Below are 25321 nucleotides of genomic sequence, written 5' to 3' on the forward strand. Positions count from 1 at the left end.
CCCCACTGCCCAGAGAGCCCTCTTAATCTTCTTTTTCATTATTTGTACAAGGTGTGGAAGACCCACCCTAGGGAGGCTCCTCACCTGGAGGTTTAAAAGGGAAGGAGGAAGGGCGAACGCATTCCATTCTGGGGAGATGCTCCAGTCTTCGCCTGTGGTTTGGACCTCATCTCGTGGTTTCCAGTGTAGACCCTTCAGCCTTCCATCCTAGAGCCTTTGGCCTCCTGTTGCAGACCCATCAGCCTGCGGGTGTGGACTTGCACTGGACACTGGGGTGAACTCCAGACCTTGGATTGACCCCTTTGGTCTCCGGTGGGTAGACACCCTCGGCAAGGTTCCTCATGCGACTGTGGCTGACCATTGTAAGCCAATCTTGTCGTTTCTTATCCATTGTATATTTCATGTTATACCTGTTTTTTCCAGTAAAACCCTGACTAACACAGTGGGTTATACTTTTGGCAGGAACACCACTCCGCATCTGTCTTTTTTTACTGTTCGGATACTGCCTTAGATGTACCTTAAAGTGTTTTCAGAACCCGGCTCAAGCCCTCACCAGTCAGTCAGTGCACCAGTGACCCAGTGAGACTCAACACAGCCCAGTAGCTACGCAGGATGCCCTGGCAGCAAAGAGGGGGAATGAGACCAAACAGGGCCACCTCGAGATCCCCATCTAGGATCTCCCTCTAGGTGCTCAACCCCGAGCCTCACCCAGGAGAGAACATTCTGTTCCTGTTGTGTTCTACTTTGTAACCAGTGTTCCAATAGCCTCTGTTCTGTGACCACAAGATATGGTAATTTCTGTACCCCACTGTACCTTAACCTTAGTCCCCTTCTAACTACAAGATAACAACACCCACTAAACTGCTTCTAGGCAGACCATGCAGGGCCTAGGAAGGCTCCCCACCCCTGCCAGTAAGCACCCGGCTGATGGGGAGGACAGGCTGATAGCAACTGATAGCAACTGACGTACAAAAACAACTAAATGCGTATGTTGTTTGATTGACTTTGCAGGCCTAAGGCCGGTAATCTGAGCATCTATTGGGAGGACAACAGTATACAGTGCAGCACCTTTGGGGGATTTCTCTTGTCTCTTTTTTGAAACCCAATATTGTTCTGTTTGTTTTGTTTGATTTTATTAGGTCTGGTGGTATAGACAACTACTGTGACGACAACACATATTATGGTAACCACTGCTGATTTCTGGTTATCCTGTTTTGAAGTTCTGTACCACTTTCACTGTTTTGATTGGCTTTATTCTGTTCTGGTGGGTTTCAGTTTCTTTTAAGAATAAACAAACTAGGGGCTGGGGATTTAGCTCAGCGGCATAAGCACTTGCCTGGCAAGCAGGCAGTTGTGAGTTCGATCTCCGGTACCGATAAAAAGACAAAAGACAAAAGACAAAAAAAAAAAAAAAAAAGAATAAACAAACGTCTGCTTCTGTGAAACTGCTTCTGCTTCAATAAAATTCCACTCAGCTTGCCCTTGGCCCACCCCGACCAAAACAGGTGTAAAATTCCACTTTTCCCAGGGCCGGGGCTCAGAATGTGGTCCCTAACTCCTCTGGGCGGCTGGCTTAATAAAGTTGATTCCCTCTGTGTCGCTCAGTGCTGCTCGGTCTCTCTGCCTCTGATAAACCTCAAACTGCTGACAGTGGCACTCGGAATCCTAACACCAAAGGTCAGACCCTGGCAGACCCATCCAAACAGACACTACCAAAAGCAAAGCCATCATGCTGAAGACATCGAAGGGGACGGTCAAGACCAGCACAAAAGGAAGTGGGCAGGCCAGGCAGCAAGCCGTCAGCACCAATGTCCGTCTCAAACACACCATGGCATCCAGAGGGTCCCAAAGCCCTCCTAGCTCTGACAGCTTTGAGCACTCCTTTTGGAAGGGCAGCCCACACCTGCCCAAGTTCCACGGTCAGAATGGAGCACCCGGTTCTCCATTCTGTGTATGGTGACTGAAGACCACTGAGCACAGAGGAGCTTTCAAAACCGGGGAGGACAGTGGGCAATGTGGGACCAAGTACACTGAACCGAAGGGTAATGCCTACCCCTTCATCCAGGAAGGCTGCAAAATAACCCATTTTTTAAAATTTTTTATTCTTTTTTCTTTTTTTTTTTTGTCTTTTTCATTTTTATTGGTACCAGGGCTCAAACTCACGACCGCCTGCTTGCAAGGCAGGTGCTTATGCCGCTGAGCTAAATCCCCAGCCCCACAATAACCCATTTAAGAAAGACAACATTAAGCCAGGTGTGGTGGCTGAGACTTGTAATCCTAGCACTTTGGAGGCTGAGGCAGGAGGACTGTTGAGAGTTTGAGACCAGCCCGGGCTACAAAGCGAGCTCAAGGCCTGTCTGAACTGCATAGTGAGACCCTGTCTCAAAAAGAAAAAAAAAGGGGCGGGGATGTAGCTCAGCCACTTAAGTGCCTGCCTTGCAAGTGCATGGTTGTGAGTTGATCGCCAGTACCAATAAAAACACAACTTTGAAGACGCTGGTGGGCTGGAACTTCTTGTCCCCTGAGTGTCTTCCTATTGTGTCACTGTCAGACACTGTCAGAGTGTGTCTGGAACAACTCTACAGAAGCCAAAACCTGCTCTGGACACACAACACACTGAAAGCTCCCCCTTTAAAGACTCAAGAGGCGGACTTCACAGACAGGCAGGCCGCAGCTGTGACGAGGATCTGTTTGTACCCATTTAGCTGGGCAGAAGCCGTACCAAGTGGACAAAAAATGCCGAAGAAGTGGCCAAGGTCTTGCTACAGGGAATCGTTTTCTAAAATGGGCTGCTGGCACCTCAGTGTCTGAAGTGACAGTGGATTGGGCTCCACAGCAGAAATGACTTGATTCTTACAGACCTGCTAAAACTCTGCCAGGAGATCGGCACACCACGGTCCATGGGTCAGGGTCCAACATGCACCTAGACCCTCTGGTCATTCCTCAGGAAACCCTGTGTGAGACCCTGTCTCAAAAACACCAAGATAAATAAATTAAAAAACAGCCCCTCACACTCCTGTGCTGTTAAAGTAGCTGTGCTGTCCTTTGGGTACAGTATCCAAGCTGAAGAAGGCTCACCCCAAGGACCCCTCAGCTACCTGGACCCCTCATCCTGACCCACAGGACCCTGTCAAAACTCGACTCCAGCGGACACCACTGGACCCCAGGCGACCCCAACTCCACCACATGAGAGACCCGGCCCTGCTGCAGTCACACGGATGCTGAGGGGCGCACAGGAGCCTGTAGACACTGTTCACGGGAGAACACCGCAGCCAGACTCCAGCTGTAGTACACCGTCATCTTGGCTTCTGTGTGGGCAGCCACCACCCTGCTTCCCACCCTCGTGCTAACAGAAGCGAATTGAGGGTTGGACCCCAGCCCGCAGGGGCCTGCTGCTTTCCTGTCACAGGTAGGACGCCTGGCTGCCGTCCTCCGCTGCTGCCATGAGCCCTTTCCCTGTCATCCTGACTAGCACAGGGGACACCGGAAGGATCCCTGGGTGAGCGTGGCCTCTGGCTGGCATTCTGCAGTGGAGAAAAGTCCCACCACTGGCCCTGCCTAAGTGGCAGTTTCAACACCTGAACGGGGGGCTAGGGCTCACAGGACACCGGGGTCTCTTTCACTCATTTCTGCCTCACTCATAGCTGACAGCATCAGGCTAGAACACAGCTGGTTTTTTGGTACCAATGACTTAACTGGGGACCTTGTGCTTGCCGGACAGGCGCTTACGCCTGGGCTGTACCCCAGCCCTGGACTGCAACTGTTAAGGAAAAACTTCCTCATACGGATGGATCACTGGTCACGGGCCGACTCTGACAAGTCGGGGTTCTACCAGCAGCTGGGTGGTAAGGGACCCTGACCAGGCTTATGACAAAAAGGTGAGAGACACACAGACGGCCAGAGCTCAGCTCAGCATCGGCAGAGCTCAGGAAAACGGCACCAGTGTCGTCGTAGTGACCTCACTGGTTTTAACCAGCTGACACCACAGGCCCCCAAGGTTCCCTGGCGGCTCTCCAACGTGCTGGGTCGAAGACGGGAGCATCGGAGAGCTGCCAGGGCGCCGCTGCAGGCTTTGCATCTTGCAAACGGCATCTCCCTGTTCCCAGCCTCTGCAGGCTAGGCCTTGAGGCCCCGTTGTGGGGTGCAGCTGTCCCCCAGTATCCAGGGTCCCTCCCCTGAACCCCTCTGTGCCCTCCCAGGTGACAGACAGGAAGCTCAACCTCTGAGGTGCAGATTTTGCCTCAGGCAACTAGATTTATTAACAAGAAAAAATTTTTGTCAGCTCAACACTGACCAACCAAGTCCACTGTTAATAAAGGATAACAAATCTATCACTTAATTCATAAAACATACACCTCAAGCAGTTACAACTGAAAATAAATTTGGATTTCTTTTGTTTAATTTAAAAGCCTCAAAAATAACAAGCAATGTTTTTAAAACATGTAGTAGATGTGGCTGTCTATTATACAATATACACTGTACACAGAGCTGGAGGGCGGCGGGGCCAGTGGGAGGGCGTCTGTGTGGGTCAGACCTGGATCCAGGTGGAAACACGGCGTTGCTTAGGACGAGAGAAAGAATTCATACGCTCATCACTGCTCCCCAAAACCCTAACTGAAAGCAGGCACAAGGCGCGGACAACCAAGGAGAGGACGAGGGAAGCAATTAAATAAAACTTGTTAAAGCAAACACAATACACAGTGCTCATCATCGGAAGTAGAGTATAAGGCAACGTTCTCCGCAGAGAAGGGCGGCCCGGCACCGACCCTGGCTCCAAGCTGGAATGTCTCCAGCGGCCTTCAAGCCGCTGCGGGGCGCCCGGGAGGACCCGGGGTGTCCCTGTGGCCGGGGTGGGGCAGGGGCTATGGCACGTTGGGACCCCGGCAGTGTCGGGGGTGCTGGGGTGGGGGTGGAGGGAAGGGACTCGCTTTGCTCCTCGACGGAGTGAAATGCACGTTTTCCTTTGGAAAGAAGGGTCCCACGCGTCCTGGGATAGAACGTCTCATCGGGCAGGGCCGGGGTCCCCGGGCTGGACGGGCCACAGCTCCAGGCGAGAGGGAGGGGGCGGGGGCACAGCCCCTTCCTGTGGGGACTCAGCCGCCACAGGAGCCGGGCCCGCGGGACTGGGGGACCCGGGCTCCGCGTCTGCAGGCCTTCCGCCTCACAGCCTCACAAGTTCTTGGTGACCAGGTGTGTCTTGTAATGCTTGGTGAGGTGGTCACTCCGCATGAAACGCTTCTGACACTGGGCACACTCGAAGCGCTTATCGCCTGGAAGAGGAGACGCCGTCACCCACACAGCCACTTGAGCACCAGAAGCAGCACCGGTGGGGTCCTGAGCAGCCACCCTGGCCTTGTCGCCTCCCACCATGCTTCCTTCTCTTTTCCTCTACCCCAGTTCCCCACCTTCGACAACCTGCCTGCGCCTCAGCCCAAGCGCCCAGCTTCTTCCCAGGCCGGGCTGCTGTGTCCTGACTGTCTCCCCTGGACTTGAACCCTGGTGGGACAGACACCCCCATCTGGCCCTGCCCTGCCCTAAGCTGGCCCTCAGCAGGGACTATTCTAGTCCAGGCCAGGTCTGTGTTTGGGTGATGTCCACTCTCATCCTGTCCTGCTGCTGTGGTCGGGAGCTGGGGCCCTGGGTCACACAGACCCAGCTCTAGTCTGGAACAGGCCTGTTCTCTGGACCAGCTAAACAGCAGCACCTCCCTGAGAGCTGGCCACAGGGTGGATGCCTGCAGGGCCTGCCCCCAAGCCACCTCCTCACCGAGAACAGCCCTGGCCAGTCACAGCCCCCCAGGACGGCCACGGGGCTGACCTGTGTGGGTGCGGGCATGCCTCTGCAGCTCATCGCTGCGTGTGAACCGCTTCCCGCAGAAGAACCAGTTGCACACGAAGGGCCGCTCGCCGGTGTGCAGGCGCACGTGGGCCCGCAGCAGCGAGGTCTTCCGGAAAGTCTTCCCGCAGTCCGGGATGTGGCACACGTGCTTCTTCTTGCCCTGTTCCCCAGACCTGAGCGGTGGACAGGGCAGAGCAGAGCGGGGCTGAGGTCAGCTCAGTGTGCATGGGAGAGGCCTGGCAGGGCTGGGCAGAGCAGCCGGTAGGGAGGGGGTTAAGGAGGGCCTGCTCACCTCTTCTCCCCGTCCTTGCAGTTGGGACATGTGCAGGCCATGCGGCGCCGCTTCTCCCCTGGCTGCGCCTCCCCGGCCAGTGCCTGCTCCATCTGCAGCTGGATCTGGGTGGGGCTCAGCCCACTGATGGTCAGGTTGTTCCCCGAAACGTTCTGCACCGTCAGCTGCTGCTGCCCTGCGGGCAGGGGACGTGCTGGGTCAGGCAGTGGGGTCTCAGGGCCCCTGGGAGACCTGGACTGGCTTAGGACAGGCCCTTATCCCCTGGGAGGAAGCCGGGGCTCAGGGGCAGCAAGGCCGCACAGCAAGGGAGCGGCAGAGACACGGCTCACGAGCACATGCACCGCAGCCTAGTGTGCTGGCTCAGGCCTGCAGCTCCAGTTACCCGGGTGCTGGAAGGAGCAGGACCAGGGCCAGGTGAGGCAGCTTAGTGAGCCCCTGACTCGAGGTTTCAAAAAATAGAGCTGGGGAAGAGCACCGAGGTACAGTGCTTGGCTCCCATGCACGGGGCCTGGGGTTAGCCCGGAGCACGGCCAAAGAACAGTGTGAAAACCAGCAGCAAGGGCTGCACTCTGAGGGCAGAACGCTCTCAGCCAGGCGCCGCGGGGCCCAGCCTGTCTGGCTTCAGCAAGAGGGTGCCTGCTCTCCCTGCTCCCCTCCAGCCTAGGCCCAGGACCTGGGCTCCAGGGCCGTCTCTGGGACTTGGAATGGGTCCACTGAGTGTGGTGCTGGGGACAAGCCCAGGGCCTCACACGGCTGGGCCAGCACTTGCCCCCGGGGCTTCCCCAGGCTGGCCTCCAACTTGCTCCTCAGCTTCCTGAGTAGCTGAGATATGGGTGTGCTGTCACCACGCCTGCCTGACTTTTGATGTTAGGAACGGTGAGGAAACCATCCCGTGCACTGGTCATGCCTGTAACCCCGGGCTCTGGGGCTGAGGCAGGATAGCAGGCTCAAGCCCAGCCCAGTGACTTAGCAACCCTGTTCCAGAGGTAAAAACGAAAGGGTTGAAGATGCAGTTTCTTGGTTCAGTGCCCTGTGCCACAAAGGAAGGAAGGAAAGAGTGAGTTCTATGGGCTTTGGAAAAAGGCCCCTTAGGATACCTCATCCCCCCTCTTGGGGTCCTGCCAGCTGCCCACATGCCACAGATCCATCAGCGATGGAAAGAGGAGACTTAGTGCTGTGGCCTGCAATAGCCAGCTGCCCTCTGCCCACGCTCAGGACTCCAGAGGCCATGTGGCAGGCAGCCGCAGCCTCCCCAGCTCCCGGCCGGAGCACACGCACACCCGGGCCCCAGCAGGGCCCTCCTCACCCCCGGTGTTGGTGATGGTGACCGGCACGCCCTGGACCTGGACGCCGTTGATGTTGATGGTCTGCATGGCCTGGGCAGCGGCTGCCAGCTGGGCAGCGTTCAAGCTGATGACGCTGCCGGCTGGCGCGATCTTGGGCAGTGGCCGCTCCTTGCGCAGGATGGCAGCAGAGTGCTTTTTGCTGGTCCCGCTCAGGTGGGGGGCTCGGGGCGCGGGGCTGCTGCAGGGAGTGGTGGAGGTGGTCGTGGCTGTCACGGGTGGGCTGTCCTGGACCAGCACTGTCTGCACCTCACCGGAAGGCGTGCGGATGTAGACCTGGGGGCCAGAGAGGAAGAGCGCTGGCTCTGTGCCTTCACGTTGCCCTTCGGGGAAGGGCGTGGGGGCGCTGCTCCCAGCCTGGTCTGTGCTGTGAGCAGCTTGCACCTGCACGCAGACAGGGCTGTGCTCAATCAGGCAGGCAGCACTGGCCCAGGCTGCCCACTGACTGAGACCCACTCAGCACAGAAGGCCCAGCTCAGAGCACTGGAAGGCAGTGTACTGCAAATGACCATCAAATAAATAACCGCAGGTCCTTGAGAGCCACGCAGAAGGAATTATTCTCTAATCTAGACTGGCAAAGATGGAAAAATAAAACTATGATACTTATTGCCGGATGTGGTGGCACATGCCTATAATCCCAGCACTTGCTAGGCTGAGGCAGGCTGATCCCTGTAAGCTCCAGGCAGCCAGGCGAGTGAGTTCGAGAGCCTGAGGGTTGTGGATACAGCTCAGCGGCACAGCATCTGCCTAGTAAGTGCCCAAGGTCCTGAGTTTGATTCCCAGTACCAAAAAGAAAAAAAAGAGACCAGCCTGGACTTTGTAGCAAGGCCGTCTTAAATAAAAATTTGTAAGAAGTGCCCGTGTCATGAAAGTTAAGTAAAGGATGAAAAAGCTGGGCACAGTGATGCACTCCTATAACCCCAGCTACCCAAGGGGGTGAGGCAGAAGGATCTCAAGTGGGAGGCCAGCCTGGGAAATTTAGAAAGATGCTGTCTGAAAATAAACAGGGTTGGGGACCCTACTCAGTACACCTCAGTATCACAAAAACAAAAATGAAGTCATATATAAATCCTTCTGTGTATGTGCAACCATTATAAAGCCCAGTGAAGCCCTGCTCCCATCAGTCTCCAGATGTGGAAGCTCATGGGAGAGAAGAGAAGGGAAGATCCTCCTGCCTCAGCCTCCCAAGTGCTGCATGGGCCACCACGACTGGCTTGCCTCAGCCTCCTGAGTAGCTATGATTATGTACACACATACCAGGTGCTGCTTTTCCATACTAAACAAACCTGGCCCCCAGTTTGGAGGGCAGTGTGTGTTCCAGAGTCAATGCAAAAGAGGGTAGGGTTTGCAGTTAGCAATCTGACAGGATTGGGGGCCCTGTCAACTTATGGTCTATGAGGTGCTGCAACTTTACCTCCAATTCCTCCCCCTCAGCCTGCAACACAAACTCCTCTCTAGTGTCCAAGAAGCCTCAACAAAGGGCAACCACTGCCTCCCAGCTGCAGGGAGGGCTGAACCCAGGCTAAGCTGGAGGTCCCAGAACTCCCAGGGTCTGGAACAAGGTCTGACTGGAACATGGAGGCCACAGGAGAGCCTTGGAACAGGGCCAGCCCGGCAGGTATCTGCTTTAGTGCTCCTGGGTTAACTGCAAGACCAGCTCAGAGAGGGCCTGCCTTCAGGGTTCTCAGCAAAACACCCAAGACTGCACCGCTGGCCTCTCCTGCCTCTCCTGCACTTCCCGGTTTGTTACAGAGGGTACCCAGAGAGGCAGGCCCCCCTGGGCTGTGGCCTCTGCATCAGAGGTCAGGCCCCACCTGGCCCCAGCTCCCCTTTTAGTATGTGGCTAGTTTCTTCTTAACCTCCCATCACCCCATCTCAGGACTACTCAGCACAGGACGCAGCACTGAGCCAAGATATCTGGAGTAGCCAGGGATATTTCTGGCTGACTCTCAATATCCGCTTTCTGTTACTTTTCTGTCATTAACTAAGGGAGCTGTTTTTCTCCTTGTTTTATGTTACAACAAACTCTATAGTTCTGAATGGAATTCCTGCCTTTCTGCCAGCTGTTCTGAATATCTAAGTTCAACTAATAAAAAAAGCACACTAGGGCAGGGTGTAGCTCAGTGGCAGGGAAGGTCTAGGTTTTTGGGGGTGTGGGGGGTACTGGGATCAAACTCACAACCCTGCACTTGCCAGGCAGGCGCTGTGCCGCTCAGCTGTATCCCCAGCAGAGGATCTAGGTTTGATGCCCAGCAAAACAAAAAACCGGAAACTTCATTATTAAAATGTGTACGCCTGTAATTGCAGCACTTGGGAGGCCGAGACAGGCAAATGGCGAGTTTGTGGACAGTCTGGGTGGCAAAGTGAGACCTAGGATGAGGGCGGGGTCGGCCGAGGGCTGGCGGTACCTGAGTGGGCGTGGACTCCGCCGCCTGGATCTGGAAGTTCTGCGACGGCTTCTGCGGGACGGTGGGCAGAGTGGCCGAGGCGGCCTGCACCACGCGCAGCGCTTGCTGGGGGATCTGTACCACCTGCTGCGGCTCGGCCTTGGGCGGCACCACCTGTACCTGCTGCACCACGGCGGGCTGGCCGCCGCCCGGGCTCTGTACGATCAGCAGGTTGCTGCCCGCCTGGATGATGTTGTCCGCTGTGGTCTCGATCAGCACGGTCTCCACCTGCTCGGTCACAGCCACTGCCGGCGGCGGCTGCGTGGTGGGGAGCCCCTTCTTCCGGGCCTTCTTGGCGGTCTTGGGCAGCGGGGTGGGGGGGCTCTCGGCGAGGAGCTGGGCGGGGGTCCCGGGGTCGCCGGCAGCGCTGACCAAGTTGTTGACCGGCAGGGTGAGCGTTACGTTGCCGCCGCCACCTGTCAGCTTCACCACGTTGGCACCGCTCTGCACCGGGGTGGCACTGGGCTTCTGGACCGGGGCCGGCTTGATGGGCACAGGCTTGTGGCCAGACGGCGAGGGCGCAATGATGGCCTGGTTGGTGCCAGGGATGATCTGGATCTGGCTGGTGAGGCCGGGCTGCACCTGGATGGTCTGGGTACTGCCGGCCTGCAGCTGCGGGACCGCCTGATACTGCACACCGGTGCCGGCACGGGTGCCCTTGCTGACCATGTTGGGGTTCTGGATGGCGAACACCAGCTGGCCGCCCGGGTAGGAGGCGCTCAGCTGCGAGCCCTGGATCTGCAGGATGTTGCCTTTGGGGGACAGGATGCCGAAGCTGCTCTTGCCCGGGCTGAGAGGGAGAGGGGCGGGCTTGATGGGGACCAACTTCCGGGGCGTGGGCTGGGGGGGCGCTGGCGGGGCCACGGCCGCTTCCACCGCGGGGGGCCCGATTTTGCTACATGTTGCAGCCAGCAGGGCCAAGGGCGAGGGCTGGGAGTCCTGTGGAAACGGAAACCGGCGGAGGCGGGTGTGAGGCAGTGAGGCCCACGGAGCTCTGCCCTTCCCCTCGGTCTCGTGGCCTGCACCCCGTGGGTGAGTGGCGCAGGCCCCACAGGCCTGGTGCGCCCCCGAAAGGGTAGGAGCCAGCAGAGGGAGACTGCTACAGGTGCCAGCGCCAGATCGGGGTGGATTCCTGGACTGGGCAGGGCTGTGCTCTCAGTGCTGCAGTGAGAGGGGCTCTAGAGATGGGCATGGGGTGCCCCTGCCACCCCAGCAACCTGGGAGCCTTAAATGGGAGGAAACATGGCAACTTAGGGAAAACCTGTCATATATATAAATATGCACTTTTTTTTGGAAAGTCTTGATATGTAGATTAAGATGGTCTTGAACTCACAATGTGGCCAAGGCTGGTTTCGAATTCAAGGTGATCCTCCTGCCTCAGCCTCCTGTGTGCTGGGATTGCAGGTGTACGCCACCATGCCCAGCCTCGAAATAAATTTGAAACTGGGCTCAGTTTCAAATTTGAAACTGGGCTCAGTTTGATGCAGCTCAGTGCCAAAGCCCTGGGTACAACCCCCGGTACTGGGGGGCAACATGATAACAAGCCCATTAAGGGGTCCCTGCTTCCCCGTCAAGGATGGCACCCTGCAGGATGCAGCTCGGGCGGATCCACGCTGTGGGCACCGCCCCCAGCTCCTGTGTGGAAGCTCTGTGACTAACCTGGGCGGTGGCGGCGGGCTGCAGGTAGTCACTGGGGCTGACCGCGGCGGTGGCTGCCATGCTCAGCTGTGGATCTGTGGAAGAAGGAAGCCGAGTGACACGAGGGACACCGAGGATAGGGGAGAGAGGCCTGACCTCGGCTGCTCAGCCCGCCTGCCCTGCCCCTGCAGCAGGGCCCTCACTAGAACAGAAGGGCACATGGCCAGGACTGACCCAGCAACCAGGCGGTGGCGCCACCCTCCCCCCCCCTTGGGTATCGGGCTCACCCACACTGCGCTGGAACCCGCGCTGGTGTGAGGGCGCCCCCAGCTGGTAACTCTCCTCCAAGGCAGGCTTCCTGCCCAACCAGCGAAGAAGGCCCAGGCAGAGCTCCTTCACAGGACACCTCCCCTCTCCAAAGGACAGGGCAAATGGGTCCTTTTCCAAAACAAAACAAGGACGCGTTGCAGTTCTTTTTAAAAATAAAAACAATACAAGGTCTTGCTACATAGTGGTCTTAAACTCAGTATTTTGCCTAGGCTGGCTTCAAACAGTGGCCCTCTTGCCTCAGCCTCCTGAGTGCTGGAATTACAGATGTGCACCACCATGCCCAGCAGGGATATTTTCTTAAGTGAATTTACATTTTTACACAGAGCAACAGGTATGGTCCATAAGAATCACCTAGACTGAATATAAGGAGAGACTAATGGCTGAATATAAGGAGAGAAATGTGGGAAACACTATTTTGTCTGTGTTGACATTTCTACATATGAATACAGCTGAATATGAACGCCAAGTGTTAAAAAGCTGTTATCTCTGTAGGCAGACTTGTTTCTCTGTAGCTCCTCACAATGAGTCGCCCTCTCTATCCCGGGTTCCACAGCCACAGATCTGACCAATCTCAGATGCAAAAGTCAGAAAAGTGACTGTACCTGTCCTGAACACATACAGACGCCGCTGTCACTGGCCCTGGAACTACAGTAGAACCATTTACAAAGCACCTGACCCTGTCTCAGGTACTGTGATTAATCCAGAGAGGATGTGGTGTCACATAAGTATAATCCCAGCACTCAGGATGCTGAGGCAGGAGGATCACTGTGAGTTCAGAGGCCAGCATGGGCTATGCAGTAAAACTCTGTCTCAAAAGGACAGAAAAACCTCAAACAAACAAAATAACCACACCACATCTGGATTTGTTACTGCTTCACACAGACACTGGAGAACATGCACCAGGTCCTTTTTCCAGCTGGCATCAGTGAGATTTTCAGTATATTCTATTTCTTCAGTGTATTCCCAATTGGCCTTGAACTGCCAATCCTCCTGCCTCAGCCTCCCAAGTAATTGGAATTACAGGCCACCATGCCCAGGTTCATGACACTCTTACGAACAAGAAGGAAAAAAAACACAGGCACGGTAGTGATACAGTACAGGTGCTCACCCGACCACGCCTCCCCCGAATTCCAGGGGTTGGTTGTCACAAAGTTGACTATGGTGTCTCAAATCTCAGTGGGTCCCAGGACCAGGGGCCACAGGTAACTCCTCAGATGCCTCTTTGGTCTTTGCGGTTTCAGTGTCTAGTCCAGGCTGGCCTTGTACTCACGATGACCCTCTTGCCTCAGCCTCTTGAGTGCTGGGATTACAGGCCTGGGCCACTACACCCACCACAACTGTCTTTAAAAATGAACCCCAACTACAGATTCCTGTCCATATCCCACAAGTTTTAGAGCCACTGTCCCTGCATGGGCTACCAGGGTAGCTCAGCTGTGTGTCCTGTCTGTGCACAGCAAGGGCCCCATGGAAGGTGGTGTCACCCCACACTGGCACAGGCAGGAAAGTCACGGAAAGCTGGGGTCTAGGGACGTGTGAGCTCCCACCCAACGTCCACCTCCTAGGAAGATGCAGCTTGGACTACAGGGGCTTTTCTGTAGGTAACATAATTGAAACAGGGCCAAAAGCCAACATACAGGTCTATTATGCTGATACAAAAGGAAGCCGTACCAGTGTAATGGAAATACCCGCAGTCAGCTCCAAACACGCATTTCTCCATTAGAACGGTACATGCAAACCATAGAGCATGAGCCACAGTTATCAAAATGACACAAGGTCCTGAGTTTGAGTTCCAGAACCAAAAGAACCCCCCAAAAACAAACCCCAACACATGCATACGTGAGACATTCCTGTCTCCTGCTTGGGCATTAAAGGCTCCGAGAAACAAACTCTGCCCTTGTTACATGACACAACTTTGATGCCTTTCTACTCTATTATGTTTTTAATGCTGATTGTGCGCTGTTAAAACTGGTTTTGTGCACTACTGGCTGAAAACCTGCCTGTCTGTTTCTGTCTCCCTCCGCCATCCTTTTTCCCCTCTCTGATACAAGGGCTATCGACGTAGTCCAGGCTGGCCTTGGACCCTTGATCCTCCTGCCTCAGCCTCCCAAGTTCTGGGATTGTAGGGTGCATCATTACACATAGCTGAAAATATGGCTTTAGGACAGCCCATCTGGAGACCCAGAAGGCAAATTAAACTTGCAGATGTTACAAAACTGAGAAGTATTGTAAACACAATGGGTGTCATGTTAAGAGTTCAAAGAAATTTTAAAAACTGCTAGGATGGCTAGGTCTGGCAACATGGGCCTGTAACACTGTACTTGGGAGGCTGAGGCAGGAAGATTGCAGGACAGCCTGGGCTATACAGTGAGTTCAAGATTCCTGGATGACAACACTGCAAGAGGTTATCTCAGAAAGGCAAAATCAAACAAATAACGTACAGTACTGGTAGTAAGCCAGGTATGGTGGCACATATCTGTAATCCCAGTGACTAGGGAGGCTGAGGCAGGAGGACTGTAAACTCAAGGGCAACCTGGGCATCTTAGCAAGACCTTGTTTAGAAACAAAACTCAAAATGGTGGACGCAATGTGAAGAACCCAGGCTGTAGCCATTGGTGGGGACCCTTCCACTTCCCCAAGGGTGTGCAGAGCTTTCTGGGGTGGTCCAGCACCTCATACGACAGCAGGGACGGCAGCCCTAGCATTCTATGGAGGTTTAGTTCGTGCTCCAGTTGGGATAAAACCTAGTCACGTGTGCACAGGACAGGATGACAGGGACAGAGTGAAACCCCAGCTCTCTGCTGCAAGGCTGAGTGGGAACCAGCAGAATCTACTCAGTTGCCAAAAAAAAAAAAAAAAAAAAAAAAAAGCCACTGCAGTCTTGGGCTGAGTTTCCAAACATTTAATCAGGACAGGGAAAACAGTCGCAAGCCCACAGGGACCTTGAGCCACAGTTATCAAAATGACACGAGGTCCTAAGTTTGAGTGCACTGGCAGGCCCACAAGGACCTTGGAGAGGGCAGCCTTCAGCCCAGGGGAAGCAGCATGCAAGCTAGGGTGCCTGACTGTGGCCACTCTCAGGGGCTCACCCCACACAGGGCTGAAGCCTGACCAGCAGTCAGGCATTTTGAAAACCCAGATTTCAGTCAGGCGTGGTGGTGCACTCCTGTAACCCAGCACTCAGGAGGCTGAGGCAAGAGGATCATTGTGAGTTCAAGACCAGCCTGGGCTGAGCTGCATAGTGAGACCCCACCTCAAATGATGAAAAAAAAAAAAAAAAAAAAGCCAGATTTTAATTTAACACGAGTAGGCTTTCAGGCCAGGAATGGTGATCCCAGCACTCTTGTGAGGCTGAGGCTGAGGTACCAAATCTGAGTCTAGTCTGGGCAATTGAGTGAAATCTTGACTTATTTAAAAGGGGTTAGGGATGTAGCCTCAGCATGAAATCCATAGATTCAATCCCTCACCCCCCCCCAAAAAAAACCCAAAAAAACAGCAAGAACTTTTGAAAGGTGTAATCGGTTACCTTGGGGTAATGTTCTCCTGCCTCTGGAATCATTTAACCAAGCCAGGGTATGTGCTGGAGATGGGACAGACCTGGGAAAGCTAGACCTCATTATCTTTATAATTTCTGGACTGTCCAGGGCTGGGGGGGGGGGGGCGAGCAGAGCCCTTGCCTGGCACGTGTGGGGCCTTAGGTTCAAAATCCAGCAGGCGTTAGACTTTTCCAGGGGAAACGCTCTGCTGTGGGTGGCGCGGGGCTCCCAGCAGGAGCCCAGGAATTGACCAGCGCCGTCTCTGCAGCCAGGTCTCGTGTACTCTCCTGTCCAGGTCTCAGACTTCCATCTGTGCCTCCTCTTGTCACTTAGAGCTTTACCGCCCATGAGATCACACGAAAAAGGGAAGAAAAGCCGGCATACGGTGGGGAGGCAAGAGATACCAAGCGAGCCGGCTGGTCCGGGAGCTGGAGTGTGAAACCTGTAACCTGGGCGGAGGTTGTGCAGAGCTTCCCCTCCTCCGCTTGCTGGATGGTAGAGGAAGCCTGGGGAGGCCTCAGGCCGGCTCAGGTTCTGCTGGGCAGGCCTGTGTGTTTCTTGGCGCTCTGTGAGCCACTGGTGGGCAGAGGCAGTGCAGGGACCATTGGGAGGCGCATCACGCCCCACCACCTGCATCCCTCGGCCCCAGGACTGCTCCTGGGGCACAGAACCAGCAGCAGAGGGGCACCAGGTGACTCTCGGGCCCACAGCAGAATTCTTTCCCCACCCTGGAAGGCAGCTCAATCCCAGCCCGACAAAAGCAGCTGGAGCAACTGAGAATTTAACTCAGCGGCAAAAGTGCTTGCCTTGCAAGCTTGGTATCTTGAGAGTTTGATCCCTGGCACCAAATAAACAAACAAATAAATTTTTAAAAAAACAGCTGGAGCCCGTGGTCCCCTCCCTCTCCCTTGTGCCCAACTCACTGGGTGTCTCCTTTCCTTCCTGTTGCAGTGGGACATCAGGACCCAACACCCGGGCGGCTCCCTCCTCCATCGCCCATGGGTGCTCGCAACGTACACCCACCTCTGCCCTGCGTGGGCCCTTCCTCAGCCTCGCCTTGAATTCTCCACCCTTCAGCACCAAGCTTTCCCCTCCCCGTGCTCCTCACGCTGAGCCGGGGTCCCCCAGCTTCTTCCACCCCAGCGGGAAGGACCTTTACCCCTGTACCCACCCCAGCCCCCAGCTCCTCTCACATCTGGCTATAATACTGCCTTCACCCTTAGGTCTGAGTCTCGGGGTGTATTTCTGCCACCAACAGGTAACAGGCCCGCCTGTCACACCTCAGAGACCTTCGTGGACCCTGCAAGGAAGTAAAGACCTTTGGGGACCTCGCCATCCAGCCATCCACCCAATTCCCTGGGGCCAGCGTGGGGAGCACACGTGGACGCCCCCTGGTGGCCATGTCTTTTGCACCAAGTGGCTCATGCTGAGCTGCCCGGGCCTGGCCCACACCCTGGGCATAGCACACAGCAGGGGCCACCACCCGGCCCTTCCACCAGCAAGCAGCCTCTCACTGAGAACTCACCCCGCCCTCTGGCCTCGGCCCCTGGGCGGCCCAGCCCATCCACATCTGGTGGGAACAATCTCTGGAAAATGCAAATCCATCAGCTGCCCCTGGCTCCCATTACGTTTTAGGCCCCAGGGGATTCTAGATCTGGACAAGACTGGGCGCTGGGCTCCAGGCATGAAATCACCGTGGCCTGGCTCCCATCTCCTCTGACCCCACCACTGTGTCCTAGGGCTCTGTGGCTCGCTGGGCAGCAGAGAGCAGGCATCCCATTGTCAGTGCACCAAGAAAACCTTTTCTCCTTGGTTTTTTGTTTTTGTTTCTGGTTTTGCTACCGTGGTAAGTGAAGCTGGGGGTGCCCTGTCACTGCACTCCAGCTGCAGCCCTTCTTACATTTTGAGACGGGCTCTCTCAAGCTGCCCCAACTGGCTTTAAGTTGTGATCCTCCTGCCTCAGCCTCCTGAGCAGCTGAAACCACAGGCCTGTGCCACCATGCCACCAAACCTTGGGCCTTCCTAATGTTGGGCAGGTGCCCTGCCCTGAGCTTCACCTCTGGGCCCACAACACGACCTCATTTGGAGAATTCTCTTGGAGGAAATGTGAAGGAATGGGGCCTCCCACACACAACAGTAGGCTTTTGGAAGCTTCTCTCCAGCTGGGAGCTCTGTGCCGGGAGAGAACCTGCCTGGCCCCACACCTGGCCTGGGGGCACTCAGTTCGGGCCTCTGGGCTCCTACCTCTCGGCTGGGCTTCCTCCGGCCCAGCGGTATTTCCACGGAGGACTCACCGCGCAAGCAGCTCCTCTGTGGCTATTTTGGTCAGCTTAGCCGGGCCAGCAGCCAACGCAGCAGTTTCTAGGCGCAGGCTTTTGCGGTGGCCTGGCTGGGAAGAAGTGAGGGCTGGAGATGGAAGAGCAAGCCATGGCTGGTCTGAGAACAAAGCTGGCCTCCAGAGAAGCCGACAAACGGGCTAAAGAGTCAGCAGTGCGGAGGGAACGGGTGGGTTGTGAAAGCCTCCGGCAACCACAGTCACTGTCACAGAAGCCAGGGGCAGAGCTGCCTTCACTACGTGAGAAAGGACACCCAGGTGGCCCAGTGTGGTGGCACCCTCCTGTCACCCCAGCACTCCAGAGGCTGAGGCAGGAGGGTCCCAGTGAGTTGGAGGCCATCTTGGGCCACACAGTGAGTTCATGGCCAGCCTAGACTACATAGCAAAACCCCGTCTCAAATAAAAACAAAAGGCAAAAAGGGGATGCCAGGCTCCGCCCAGTGCTTCCTGCACCTCTGGTAGTTACTACCCTCAGCTCCAACTGGGCCACTCTGCCGAGACCTTTCTATGCATCCACAGCTTTGCCTAAAGGAAAAATGTCCTCTGTCAGCTCAGAGGGCTATTCCTCTCCTCCTCCTGACTTCCCAGGCTAACCCCTGGTTTTCCAGCCCCACACTTGCAGCCCACCCGTGTCTTCCTTTGCAGCACAGTATTCAAACTACGGAGCTTTTCAGCACTTTGGGTCTGGTGAGTGTATCCAGCTGCAGCCACCAAAAACGTCCTGCACTCGTGGGGGTGGTGAGTGCACTGCTCCCCTCTCCCAGCAGATACCAGCCGGGCCAGGTGGGCAATGGTGCCTCACTCTGCAAAGAACTAGCTCAGGCTTCTCCCCTTTTTTGGGGGCCACTCCAATGTCACTTTTCTTTGACATCTTCCATTTCATTTTGTATGATCTGCCCCCTCCTAGGCACCTCTTTTTCTACCCCTCTTTTTTTTTGGGGGGGGGGTCTTTTTGAGACAGGGTCTTCCTACCCAGTTCAGGCCAGCCTTGAGCTCACTTTGCAGTTCAGGCTGGTCTCAAACCTGCAACCAACTTGCAATTATCCTCTTGCCTCAGCCTCCCAAGTACTGGGATTACAGGCAAGGGCCACCATGCCAGCCTGTTTTCTGTACTTTGAGACAGGGTCTCGATGTGCGGCTCAGGCTGGCTCTGAACTCGGTACACAGCCTGGGCTGGCCTGCACCTCGCTGCGACCCTCCTGCCTCAGCCTGGGGTTGTAAGCATTCACCACCATCACCATGCTGTTTCTTCTCTCTTCATCCTGAGTTTCTAACAAATACCTACTAGTTTTGACCCCCATGGAGAACGTGCACTCCCTAAAGGTAAAAGCTGGGCTTCTCTTTCTGATGGACCCCGGTGGCTGGGACACACTGCCACTGGTGCCTCATGTATCTTTGTTGAATAACGAGATGAACTAATAAATCCTAAAGAAGCCGGGCGTGGTGGCTCACGCCTGTAATCCCAGCACTGGGGAGGCTGAGTCAGGAGGATCGTTGCGAGTTCGAGACCAGCCTGGGCTACAAAGTGAGCTCAAGGCCAACCTGAACTGCACAGCAAGACCCTGTCTCAAAAAGGCAAAAACAAAAAACAAAAAACAAATCCTAAGGAACACAGAGGGGCAGAAAGGAAGCAAGAGCATAAGAAGGGAAGGAGAAAACCTGCAAATCTGCATTTCCCGGCTTGGGTGAGGATTCACTCCACGGGGCAAGTCCCCTCAGGACGCCTGGCCCCCAAGGCCTCTTCCACAGGCCAAGCCCCAGCGGGACCGCATGGTCAGTGCTCCCGGGGCCACACCTGGCCAACACCTCCTCACCACACCACACTAGACTCTAGGCAGCACAGAACACGAGACCACCCCTCCTCGGTCAGTGTCCGCCCAGAACTCTCCCCCCAGGTGATGGCCGGGCTGACCTTGTGCTCTGTATCCTGCCTGGGGCTCACTGCATCCTACAAGCACCCACCAGAACTTGTCACCCTGCCCCAGTGGTCCCTGGAAGTAGCTCAAAGCATTTAGGGAGGGGGTGAAAGGACATTAAGCGTCAGCATTCTACCTTAGGAACAGGAAAAGAGAAAAAAGAAAAAGCCAGCCGACCCACTTTGCCCCTTGAAGTGGCCTTTCGCGCGGAGAAGCACGGCCTCTGTTGGGCATGCGCACTGAGACTCACTCCGCCCGGGCCAGGATCCCCGCGGGCGGCTATTCCTTCACCGCTGCCTCTTCTGAGCCCCGGGACATGTGCTGGTACTTTTTCTAGGCTGATCCGAGACTTCCGACTAGCCACGGATGGGGGCTGAAATACTTCCCTTGGATCACAGGCTTTACTTGCTGCCTGTGTTCACTTTCTTGGGCCACTGTAATTCCACCGCATTCCTCAAGAGATGAGAACCCTAAAGAGAAGGTTTGAGGAAGACAACATCTGGAAACTTGCGCAGGCCTGGCCTGCTGGCTCCACCCTTTGCTGCACCCAGTGGCCAAGACAAAAGGCTACCTAACATCAGGGCGTGGGAGCACATGCACGTAATCCCAGCACTCAGGAGGCTGAGGCAGGAGATTGTTGTGAGTTGGAGGCCAACCTGGACTACATAGTGAGACCCTGTCTCAGAAAATAAAAAAGGCCGCCTAACAAACTAGGTTGCCATGCAGGGCCAAACTGGCATCACAGGACACTGGGCACCACGCCAATCGCTCCGCTCAACCCCTGCATCATCGCAAGGTACAAGCAGAGAATAGCTCAGGGAGTGAGATACTGGGTCACTAAAGACCCAGTGAGGGCCCAGTGCCTGGCTGCGTGCCCATGGCCCTGCCCTACACTCTCTGGGGCAGCTGAGAAATGCCCAGCCATCCCCTGGCTCCAGGGCAGAACTCATCAGTCCAGAGAACCAGCCCGAGGAGAAGCACAGGGTCTGCCCCACAGCGCACCCAGAGGTACATGAAGAGGTCCAGCTTGGCTCCCCACACTGCTCACCCCAACACTGAGCTGCTCCTGGGCTGGTTTGCATTTTGCAGTCTTTGGACGGGAACCATCCTGCCTGTGCCACTGGACACATCTTCTGGGGCAGCCTCTCCAGCTCCCTGCACGATGCCCTGTACTTGTTTGCAGGGTTTACAGTTTCACCCTGCTCCAGCTCATGAGAAAGCTGCCCCCAAAACATTCTGCCAGGCAGGGCAGGGATGCAACAGCAGTCAACAGCTTGCCCGGGGAGGCCAAATGGGAAGAGTATGGAAAAGGGAATTAAAGCGTTCTGTCCATGTACAGCTTCCAACAGGAAAGGTAAACATCATGTACTACACACGCGTACTAACAAACTCAACTCACAGGCCACTTGAGTGAGCCAAAAAAAAAAAAAAGATCTTGTCCAAGCCAGAAGAGCTGGCAGAGACCTACAGTCCCAGCAGTCCGGGAGGCTGAGGCAGGAGTACGGAAAGTTCATGTCCTGCCACGGCAACTTAATGAGATCCATCCTGTCTCAAACTAAAAAAAAACAACAATTTTTTTTTTTAAAAAAAGGGCTTCAGGGCTGGGAATTTAGCTCAGCGGCATACGTGCTTGGCTGGCAATGGTGAGGTCATGAGTTTGATCCTAGGTCCCCCAAAAAAGGGTGGCTGGGAGTCCAGTGTGGTGGGCACCTCAGGAGATAGAGGCAGGAGGCTGTCTGCCAAGTTCAAGGCCAGTCTGGCCTACAAGGCAAGACTTTATTTCACTCTCCCTACCAAAAAGGGCTGGGGATGTTGCTCTGTCCAAAGGCCCTGAGTTCAGTTCCCAGTCCTGGAAAAAACAAAAACTACAACTGCTGGTAATGATGAAGGTATTAAGAGGAACTTGCAGTTTTATTTCACAAAGAGATCTAAAGTTCTGGATCAATGAATTACGAAATAAAGAAAAACAGCTTTTTCTCTCCTACAATGGGGTTGCATGAATAGTCCTGCAAGGAGTTGCATGAATATCCAAAACAAAAGCAAAAGGAATGAGCCAGGCGTGGTGGTACGTGCCTATGATCCCAGCACTCAGGAGGCTGAGGCTGAGGCTGAGGCAGGAGGATCTTTGCAAATTCGAGACCCGCCTCGGCTACAGAGTACGCTCAAGATCAGCCTGACGTGCATAGTGAGACCCTGTCTCAAAAAAAAAAAAAAAAAAAAAAAAAAAAAGACAGGGGAAAACCACCAAGTGCATTCCTGACTCGCTCAGTGTTCACCTCCCAGCCCAGCAGCCAGCATCTGGCCTGATCCAGCTTGCAAAGAGCAGTCCTGGTGCACAGTAGGCTAGGAAGGTCAGTGTTCTCAGCCCTCAAAGGGACACTTCAGGCATCCAGATGTGTCACCCCTAAATTCTAAGAAAGGGTGTGGCCTTCTCCAAAGCACTGTCTCTGCCTCTCTCATTCTGTGGCCGTCACCTGCCTGATCCAAAATGATTCTTACATTTTTCAATGTTTGGAAGCAGGGTTTCCAATTTGTGTGCAGAGAGAAGAGATGGGGGTAAAGAACGTGCCACGCTGCTAGCACAGAAACAGGAGTGGGCTAGGTCTAGAAGACTGCTGTAACAACTCAACCCAGGGGTCTACTAGCTGCAGCAAACTTTAAAATCTCATCATAAATCTGGGCATGGTGGTGCACGCCTGTAATCCCAGCACTCAGTTTGAGGCCAGCCTGGGCCGCATAGTGAGTTCAGGGTAAGCCGGAACTACATAATGAGACCCTATCTCAAGAAAGGAAAACAAGGGGCTGGGGATTTAGCTCAGCGGCATAAGCACCTGCCTTGCAAGCAGGCAGTCGTGAGTTTGATCCCCAGTACCGATAAAAATGAAAAAGACAAAAAAAAAAAAAAAAAAAAAGAAAAGAAAAACAAAACAAAACAAAAAACGGACAATGTCATCATAAGGGCCCTGATTAGGCAATAAAGTATTGCCACATACTAATAACAAGGACAGCTCACTGCTTGGCATAAGGGACCCTAGAACTTCTCCAAAAGCAATAAAAGAAGTAGTTCAAGGCCAGGAGAGCAGAATGAACTATCCCACCTGCTGGAATGCCATGAGCTCCCTTACCCAGACATTTGCTAGACTTTTACTGCTCCTGCTCATCTCCTGGACAGGCCTCCAGAGGACCAAATGAACAGAATCTGGGAAAGAGAGGCCAACCTATGTGCTGCCCAAGGGCTGCCAACTCTTCCTCAGGAAGCCAGTGCTCCCCCAAGCACTCTGCGGTGGATCCAGTTTTGCAGACTCTCTGGGGGTCTCCTTTGGCAAAGCGTGGGAGCCTTCAGCTGCCCAGGGAGGCGCCCACATTGTGGCAGACCAGCTCTACCTTTTTTCTTATTGCCTCTCACCGTTGCTCTACACAAGCAATGGGAAGAAAGAGTGAGAGTGCCAAGACCCCCACCAATGAGAATTTATAACAGATTATTACCGCTTGTTAGAAGCTTCTGAACACAGAGACCAGCAACCCAGTGGACAGGATGTCTGACAGATTCACCCCCCACTGTACATAACATTTTCAAATAAAGCCAGGTACTGCAGTTACATTCTCAGGCACAGGCAACACACTTACTGGTGTTCATAATCAAAATTACGACTGTGGTCTGGACTCCATCCATCATTCCCTCTGAGGCCTCTCAGTGAGCTGCCCAACACACTGAACTTTCTAGTCCTAAAAATCTTATCCAAATACCAACTCAAATTAGGTGTGGTGGCGCACGCGAACGAGCCTAGCACTTGGGGGGCTGAGGCAGGAGGATGGTTGTGTTTGAGACCAGCCTGGGCCACGCAGTGAGGTCAAGGCCAGCCTGGAATTCACAGGGAGACCCTGCCTCTAAAATCAAAACAAAACAAAAAAATTGGACACGACAAGATACTGAAGTCAAAACCAAGGAAGATGGTGAGGCTAGTTGCTCAGAGAAGACACACTTCTTTTAAACCAAAACTGGAAGGGAAACAAACCAATGGGCAAGGGTAGGAAGCTGAGAACCATGAAGTCAACAGTGGCGACGGAGGAGGCGAGGTGCAGTAAGAAAACATCTACTTTATTTCTGAAGTGATTCTTCCAAGTCGCTCTGGACTTTGGGATTTCAGACTCCCGAGGGACACTGGGGACGCAGAGCTGTCAACAAGCTCTCCACCTTCTCAGAATTCTAAGAACTTGCAGATACCTAGCCGGAGGCTCAAGGATACAAGTAAAAACTTGTAGGCAGGAAATGTTCACCCAATCCGTAGACCCAGGCCCAGGGCCATCCGCCCCGGGCGCGTCCTCCTGTCCCGACCGCGGCTCCCGACTGGGAGGCGGCGCTAAGCCGGCTGCAGTCCACGCCCAGCCATGCCCATCTGGCTGGCACTTGGGCACTTTCAGCATTCCCTCGCCCTCTCTGAACTCCCAAGGGCCCTGATCGCAGCTGAGACCCAGAGAGCAGGGCGAGCCCGCGGAGTGTCGGGCGCCCGCTCGAGGCTGTCCCAAGAGCTGCAACCAGAGACCGTAGCGCGGAAGCCACTCGGCCCAAAGGCCCGCGCCCGGTGCCCGCCGCTGGCGCCAGCCCCCGGAAGCGCCGCCCTCCCGCCCAGCGGGCTCGGAGGGGGCGGGGAGTCGAACGCCCCCTTCCGGGTGCCTCCGCCCGGCCGGCCAGCCGCGCTCCTCCTCCGGGCGGGAATCCTCCCTCCTCCGCCCCTCCCGCGACCGGGCCCCGGCGCCCGGCCCAGCCCCAGGGGGGAACCCTCGGACCCGGCTTCCCCTTCCCGCGGCCTCTGCCAGTCTTCCCGACCCTTGAGGGCCGGCAAGACCCCGCCGGCAGAGGCCAGGACCCACCGCTCATTACGACATCTTCCTCCCTGGCCTCCGCCGCCTCCGCCGCCACCGAGAGCCTGACACCGCCCGCCTAGCGCCCGCCAATCCCGGAGCCCGCCACCACCCGAGCGACGGCAGCACCCACCAATAAGCGTCCGGTACATTGGGGACCGACAGCAATAGTAACCAGTCAGAGAGAGGCATCTAGAGCGACGTTGATCTGGCCAATACGACTATGAAGTGTCATTGATGGACGGCAGCAGGCACCAACCGGAAACCTACTGAGAAATGAAAGACGCGTTCGCCAGCCAACTGGCGAGAGGCAACGTCCCGCCCACGGGGTGGTTGATGGACAGCAACAGGAAGCGAGGTGGGGAGGGGCTTCGGTGAGGAGTGTTTCCGTATTGGTCGTGGTTGACCTTCCCCCCACCTCTAACCCAGAAGACGAGTGATAGATCTGCCCTAAAGCCAATCAGAAGTCCTCAGGGTGAGGCCGACCAGTGCTCTACAAAAAGCATACACTTGAGCCTTACATGCACTCTCTTCCAGGTGAGGCAGGGGTGCCTTCCCGTTCTGTGGCTTCCCTCGACCCCCTGCCTGGTGAGTGGACAGATACCGTCCTTGGTTCGGCCCTTTGGCCGCCATCCCCTTGGGAGAGGCGACTTTGTACTATGAGGCCCTGGATTCCGACACCATAGCGGAAGCCGGGATTACGCGACACTTCCGAGATGGGATTTTTATCCACATCAGCTAAGCCCCTCTTCATTCTCACCAGGTTTTGGCAGACGCATCCCTTAC

General features: G+C 55.2%; 1 protein-coding gene and 1 long non-coding RNA gene across 12 annotated transcripts in view; one reads left to right on the forward strand and one right to left on the reverse strand.

Annotated features, from left to right (window-relative positions):
* Positions 1 to 4711, forward strand: part of LOC106027068 (uncharacterized) — a 26851-nt gene extending 22140 nt beyond the window's left edge. For 7 of the 8 annotated variants that reach the window (XR_010048310.1, XR_010048314.1, XR_010048312.1 and 4 more), the window contains one exon: positions 52 to 470. This is a non-coding gene — a long non-coding RNA (uncharacterized LOC106027068). Of the gene's footprint in view, positions 1 to 51 lie in introns of all 8 variants that reach the window. The other variant, XR_010048316.1, reaches the window with a different exon arrangement.
* Sp2 (Sp2 transcription factor) lies at positions 4229 to 24669 on the reverse strand. Of its 4 annotated transcripts, XR_010048309.1 has the most exons (8): positions 24545 to 24669; positions 11580 to 11653; positions 9882 to 10859; positions 7437 to 7749; positions 6131 to 6305; positions 5818 to 6011; positions 5111 to 5270; positions 4229 to 5073 (listed from the first exon to the last, which is right to left on the reverse strand). XR_010048309.1 is itself a non-coding variant. In XM_063251426.1 (7 exons), exons 1-7 carry the CDS (start codon positions 24549 to 24551, stop codon positions 5170 to 5172), a joined length of 1842 nt encoding a protein of 613 aa, XP_063107496.1. In that variant the 5' UTR covers positions 24552 to 24669; the 3' UTR covers positions 4229 to 5169. The 4 variants fall into 4 exon arrangements, 3 of the variants coding, with proteins under 3 accessions (XP_063107496.1, XP_013005030.1, XP_063107497.1); XM_063251426.1 differs by having other exon boundaries at positions 4229 to 5270; XM_013149576.3 differs by lacking the exon at positions 24545 to 24669 and adding an exon at positions 11846 to 11992 and having other exon boundaries at positions 4229 to 5270.
* Between the last annotated feature and the right edge of the window lie 652 nt (positions 24670 to 25321).

Source organism: Cavia porcellus, unplaced genomic scaffold (genome assembly GCF_034190915.1).
Source record: "Cavia porcellus strain 051 isolate PalLab524CR breed Dunkin Hartley unplaced genomic scaffold, mCavPor4.1 scaffold_6, whole genome shotgun sequence".
NCBI lineage: Eukaryota > Metazoa > Chordata > Mammalia > Rodentia > Caviidae > Cavia > Cavia porcellus.

What these genes read in the sequence shown, in the direction of transcription:
- Sp2 (XM_063251426.1), bottom strand. An exon ending in AGCCCGCCGCCACCGCCCAG is followed by an intron (nt 10,860 to 11,579) that starts GTTAGTCACAGA and finishes CCGTTTCCACAG; the next exon opens with GACTCCCAGCCCTCGCCCTT. An exon ending in GCATGCCCGCACCCACACAG is followed by an intron (nt 5,271 to 5,817) that starts GTCAGCCCCGTG and finishes CTCCTCTTCCAG; the next exon opens with GCGATAAGCGCTTCGAGTGT.